Source organism: Candoia aspera, chromosome 2 (genome assembly GCF_035149785.1).
Source record: "Candoia aspera isolate rCanAsp1 chromosome 2, rCanAsp1.hap2, whole genome shotgun sequence".
Lineage (NCBI taxonomy): Eukaryota > Metazoa > Chordata > Lepidosauria > Squamata > Boidae > Candoia > Candoia aspera.
Window position 1 is genome coordinate 17,502,350 of NC_086154.1, and position 6,777 is coordinate 17,509,126.

At 42.1% G+C, this 6,777-nt stretch overlaps 1 protein-coding gene across 1 annotated transcript; it reads right to left on the reverse strand.

Moving 5' to 3' along the window:
• Positions 1-1,082: 1,082 nt before the first annotated feature.
• LOC134489937 (olfactory receptor 2T27-like) lies at positions 1,083-1,673 on the reverse strand. The gene has a single exon (XM_063292814.1). It carries the CDS (start codon positions 1,671-1,673, stop codon positions 1,083-1,085), a length of 591 nt encoding a protein of 196 aa, XP_063148884.1.
• Positions 1,674-6,777: the final 5,104 nt, after the last annotated feature.

A 6,777-nucleotide genomic window follows, 5' to 3' on the forward strand; every position in this document is an offset into this window, starting at 1 on the left:
TGACTATTCCAAAGCCTTTGACTGTGTGGACCATAACAAATTGTGGCAAGTTCTTAGCGGTATGGGGATACCAAGTCATCTTGTCTGCCTCCTGAGGAATCTGTATAACGACCAAGTAGCAACAGTAAGAACAGACCACGGAACAACAGACTGGTTTAAGATTGGGAAAGGAGTACGACAGGGCTGTATACTCTCACCCTACCTATTCAACTTGTACGCAGAACACATCATGCGACATCCTGGGCTTGAGGAATCCAAGGCTGGGGTTAAAATTGCTGGAAGAAACATTAACAATCTCAGATATGCAGATGATACCACTTTGATGGCTGAAAGTGAAGAGGAACTGAGGAGCCTTATGATGAAGGTGAAAGAAGAAAGTGCAAAAGCTGGCATGCAGATAAACCTCAAAAAAACCAAGATTATGGCAACTAGCTTGATTGATAACTGGCAAATAGAGGGAGAAAACGCAGAGGCAGTGAAAGACTTCGTATTTCTAGGTGCAAAGATTACTGCAGATGCTGACTGCAGTCAGGAAATCAGAAGACGCTTAATCCTTGGGAGAAGAGCAATGACAAATCTCAGTAAAATAGTTAAGAGCAGAGACATCAAGCTGACAATAAAGGTCCGCATAGTTAAAGCAATGGTGTTCCCCATAGTAACATATGGCTGCGAGAGCTGGACCATAAGGAAGGCTGAGAGAAGGAAGATCGATGCTTTGGAACTGTGGTGTTGGAGGAAAATTCTGAGAGTGCCTTGGACTGCGAGAAGATCAAACCAGTCCATCCACCAGGAAATAAAGCCAGACTGCTCACCTGAGGGAATGATATTAAAGCCGAACGTGAAATACTTTGGCCACATAATGAGAAGACAGGACACCTTGGAGGAGATGTTGATGGTAGGGAAAGTGGAAAGCAAAAGGAAGAGAGGCCGATCAAGGGCAAGATGAATGGATGATATTCTAGAGATGACAGGCTCGACCTTGGGGGAGTTCGGGGTGTTGACGACTGACAGGAAGCTCTGGCGTGGGCTGGTCCATGAAGTCACAAAGAGTCGGAAGCGACTGAACGAATAAACAACAAACATCAAGTCACTGATGCAATCTCTCTTCCAAAGGCTTTTTTCAGAGCTGCCAAGACATCCCGATTCCTCAGGCTATATATGAAGGGGTTTGTCACAGCAGGAACAACAGTAAAGAACAGAGTATTAACCATGGCCTCCTGGGGAGAATAAGAAGATGCAGGTGTCATGTATGTCAGAAGAGCGGTCACATAGAAGATCCCAACTACACACAAGTGGGACATGCAAGTTCCCAAGGCCTTGTGGCTCCTTTCAGAAGATCGTACCCTCAGGACCTGGAGGAGGATGGCAACATAGGAACTGAGGATGACTGAGATGGGAATGAGAAGTACCAGGAAATTTCCAACATAGATTGTTCTTTCAAAAGCAGAATTATCTGAGCAAGACAGTTGTAAAAGAACTGGATAATCACACATGTAATGATTAATCACATTGGACTTGCAGTAGGGAAGGGGCAAGACATAAAGGGAGCAGGTCAGCGCCTGTACAGTAGACCAAAACCAGGCCGCCACTGACATCATATGACAGACGCTTCTCCTCATGAGTACAGGATATTGCAAAGGTTTGCAGATGGCCACGTACCTGTCATATGACATGGTTGCCAGGATGAGGCATTCTGCTCCTGCCAAGACCAAAATTACAGAAATCTGAACAACACACCCATAGAGTGAAATGGTATACCTCTTGGTTACAAAACTGACCAGCACTTGTGGAACGATTGAGAGAACTTGGCAGAGGTCCATGAAAGCCAACTGACTGAGGAAAAAATACATGGGAATCTGAAGTCCAGGGTCTGTTTTAATCAGAAAAATAAGGAGGCTGTTTCCCATCAGAGCAATCAAAAACATGAAGAGAAGCCCCCAGAGGAACAGGGCGGGTGACCATTGATGCAGAAGCCCAACGAGAAGAAATTCTCTCCATGAAGTTATATTCTCCTCTCTCATCCCTCCTTCATTTGCCAAGCTTTTACCTAAAGATACGAAAATAATTTGTGAGATTTGTTGTGATAAATTTTGTTGAAATGAACAAAATAGATATTCTCCTCTCCCCTCCCCATTTTGTTTCAATTTGAAGAAAGAGCATATCATGTGCCGTGTCTGATAAGATTACTACTAACTTCCAGGAACTATCTGGAGATAAGTGAAAATGCACAGTTAACATGATTTGGATGCTGTCTTCATTTGGATGTGTTTGGGTCTCATATGTTCCAAGGGATGTTTTGGTGACAGATCCAAAGTCTTGCACAATCCTTGTTTGTTGACATCAATTTAGAAATTATAATTTTTAAAAATTATTTTGTAGGGCAGCATTGAAAGATATTCCTTTTGATATACATTATTCTGTGATTATGTAGAACCAAATCTATCTATATTTTGGATACTCCTCAAATATATCAATATATGTTAGTTCATATTTAAATCAATCTATCTATCTATTGATATCATCATAGATAGATAGATAAATAGATAGATAGATAGATTTAAATATGGATAGAACTAACATACATTGATATATTTGAGGAGTATCCAAAATGTTGAAGTTTTGAATTCAATCAGGTGCCTTCAAAACAAAATGTTCTTCATTTTTCACCTGGTTTGTTCTTTCTTGCATGATGCTATACATCCCCATAGCCATCTGTATCTTTCCTGAGTCTCCATATATCTGTCCAACCTGTAATATACTGTCAGTATGCATGTCCAATCTGTCTGACCATCTCTTTCCATCCTGCTTATTCCCTTCCATTCTCCTCATGCTCTGCTAAAAAATAAAATAATGAAAATTTTCTCCATGTTGCTTCTATGTTTGTCTGTCCCTGCCTTGTCTGATCCTGGGTGAGGGGATCCATTTCACTCGTGGGTCAGAGAGTGAATTTGCTCTTTCACAAGTGCATCCACGAGAAGGCTGGGCACATCTGTGAGCGGAGGCTCGGGCAGGGGGGAGGACGGTTGTGCTGCTTGGCTCCACTGCCTTGCTTGACCAGCCCTGGAAAGACTCAAGCTCAGGTCTGACGTCCAGACATGAAACAACTAGTTGAGGCCATCTGCCTTGACTCTCTGCCCTTCCAAAGAGAAATGTGCTGCCTTTGTAACCTGAAATGCTAAATATAGACAAATTCTTACAGATTAAGCCACTATAACATACTTTTTTTGTGTGTGCCTTCAAGTCAGTGTTGACTCCTGGCGACTGCCTGGACAAGTCCCTGCAGTTCTCCTGGTGATTTTAGTGGTTTGCCCTTGCCTCCTCCTTCCCAGGGCTGAGAAAGACGGACTGGCCCAAGGTCACCCAGCTGGCTTTGAGCCTAAAGTGGGGCTAGAACTCCTGGTCTCCCGGTTTCTAGCCTGTTGCCTTAACCACTATGCCCAACTGGCACTCTCTAACATACATACATGTACACATACATACATACACACATACATGCATATACCCACCCACTCCCACACACACATCTCTAAGATTATTATATTTAAATCTAACCAATCCAATCCAATTCCATTGCCTTGCCTGCAAATCTTAAGTTCTGTTGCCTTGCCTGCAAATCTTAAACCTCAAATAACATTGGTTCAAATTGATCAGCACATTGACAGATGGATGGATGGATGGATGGATGATAGGTATAGATAGATGATAGATAGATAGATAGATAGATAGATAGATAGATAGATAGATAGATAGATAGATAGATTTTCCGCACAACAAAAATATTCTGCATAGGTGGGGTGAAGGCAAATGACCCAGCCACAGTCATGCAGGGAAGGGGAACGTGGAGCTGGGTCTTCCTACCCCTTCACTACGCTGCCTCACCAGCCCCACCCTGGAAAGCATCTGTTGCCCATCGGTTTGACCCTGATGTACCCCACTGCACACTTCTGAGTCCTTAAAAGCTTGAACCACATTCTCTTTAACAGTAACCACAAAGGAAAAGCTTCTTGAATATTACCATGACGTGCTGCAAGAGAGATACCTTTATGTGCAGCCCCAAGCCCCCGAGCAAAACTCTGCAGTGCTCTTAATATAAACACAAGACACGGCATCTGTCTTACACTCAAAGCACGGGACAGGACCTTCTCTTTGTCCAACTCCTGTCGAAACAATTAAACATTAATGACAAGCTTTGGTTTTGCATCTCCAGTAAAAGGAGGATGAAACCGTTGAACATTTGGAAAATAGGGACTTGTTTAGCAAGATCAGGCAAACAGATTCGTTTGTTCTTACTCAAGCAAAGAGTGATCTGCACTGTCAGGCCTACTGATAAAATGAAATTTTGATTTTAAACGTATGCACAGATGAAAACTCACACACACACACACACACACAAACACACACAGAGTGTCATTTACTGCCTTATGAATTCCTGGATAAAGCAGGGATACAATTATGATTTGTTGTTGTTGTTGTTGTTATTGTTGTTAGAGTTTAATATATATTAACATGCAATATATTATGATAAAGCATATATCATTACTATTGTTGCTGTGGTTGTTCTTACGTAGTAATTATATTTGCCAGCCTGGAAGTCATTTGCAAATATAGTTTTGTGAGTTTAATAGTTGCAGTATGGACTGTTAAAGAATATCAGCTTACCAAGAAACAATTATCTCTTCAGGAATCAAGAATTACATACCTGCATGTGTCGGCAACAGCAAACGGGGAAGACAGGGGCTTTTAAAATCCAAAAGATCGGTTTAAGCTTCTGATTCTTCCCCCAACTGGATTTTTCCCCCATTCCTTCTTTCATAGCTTCCTCAAACCACCCAATGTGATTCTGTTCAAATGTATTGTAATTATTCTTCCGATGCAAGAGTCACTGTCTTTCATCCTTCAGGAAACAAGCAGCTACCATTCTGAAAATTAGGGAGACAAGCTGAAACTTTTTACAATCAAAATCAGGGAGAAAAATCCGTGCCACAGATGTACAGATGGGCAACAAGTATTCATCTGATTTTGATCAGATACAGATCTGATTTTTAAAAATCTAGTCTCTAATTCTGGGGTCACTTGTACACACACACACACAAAGAAAATAAGAAATAGACTCAGTCTATTCTTCCAAGCTTAATTATTGATAACCAACATAATTAAATTTTTACTTAGCAATAGAGGAAAGGAGAAAAAACTGTCTACTCATTTTGAAGAATTCAAGGTAGGGCCCATCTTCGTGTCATTCCTCCTGCAACCAACCAAGTCTTTCATATATCCAGGGAGAGGTTCTGAGCTACTTCTACTTCAGGGAATTGGGTTCTCAGTCCAAGATTTTAATTAAGATGCAGTTTCAAAAGTGAAAAGGTCAGAGTATAGATCATTTTACTTCTGGAGGTTTTCTTTTAACTTTCTGGTTTTCTTATTTTAAAGAGAACTTCCTACCCATTTAGTAAATTGCAAAGTGACGTTGTGTCAGTTCCAAAGACAATAGGTGTCGCAATAAGCATAGAAGAGACAGATTTGCATCTGAGAATATAACTGAGTTTATTGATGCTAATGCTAGGAACCTTTACTTACTTAATCCCTCCCTGATCTTTATTCATCTGAGAAGCTGACCTGGTTATCCACTGCTTATGTGTCCAGCCAATGTCCAGCTTAGTCCTGGCATTGTGCCATGTTGTTTGGCCTAAGCCTCAGGCCCATCCCTTTAGATCTCCAGAGCTGCCCATGTTCTGCTCCCAGGCCTTTTGCACAAGGATCCCCTGGTTCTTCCTGGGAGAACCCACTGCCAGCATAACATACATTTTGTTTCCTAATGCTAACATCTCCTTCAGGTCAAGCTCCACTCAAAAGTTGAGGTGCTTCTGCTCTTCTTCCTTATCAAAAGCCTCAGCAGTGGGAGCACCCAGCCAACTGGACCGGTTCCAGAAGCTAAGCAAACTAAGATGCATCCCACCTGTATGTTATCATCAAGGGTCAAGTTCAGCCTGATAGTGTCTTAGCTCTTTGATTTCCAAGCCTTGGCACCCAGATTGCAATTATGATGTCGCAGCGAGCCACGGTCATGTGATTGTCATTTCCGATGTACTCTGCCAGCTTCCCACAAGCAAAGTCAATGGGGAAGCCAGCAGGAAGTCAGAAGTTGAAAGTCATGGTTACATGAGGTCCTCGCTTAACGACCTGCACGGTCCTTGCTTAACAATAACAACCGGACTGCCAGAATTGCCATCAATAAGCGACCCGGTCATGTGACAATGCTGTTTACAACCGCATCGCTTAACAATGGCAATTCTGGTCCCAATTGCCATCGTAAGCCAAGGACTTCCTATAGTGACTTATCAGCTTTGAGGAAACTCTATGCTACACGCTCTGTATGTATATAGGTATTCTATCCTACATCTCTTCTTGGAGGGATGCTGAAGACATGCAAGGGATTTAAGACCCCCACTAGGGAGGGGGAACCTAGAGCAAATTTTCTGGGATAATCTTTTATTTTGATTTTTTCTAATCGTATGGCATAGTAGTTTGGTGTTCATGCTTCTTTTCTTGCTGGGAAATCCTTGTGAGGTCCAGCCTTTGCTGGAATGTGTGAGTGCAGTTGGCTTTGATGATATTGCCTTTGTCTGCATTTGTCATTTAGTAGGAACTTTTGGCATATAAACTTGGACTGAGTGTGCTTTATGATTTATTGTGTGCCTCCCACCAATAATGGGTTTTGCTGACTTATGTCTGTCAAGCTCAGTAGGTCAGAACAGGCACTTCTCTTCTCTACAACAGTGT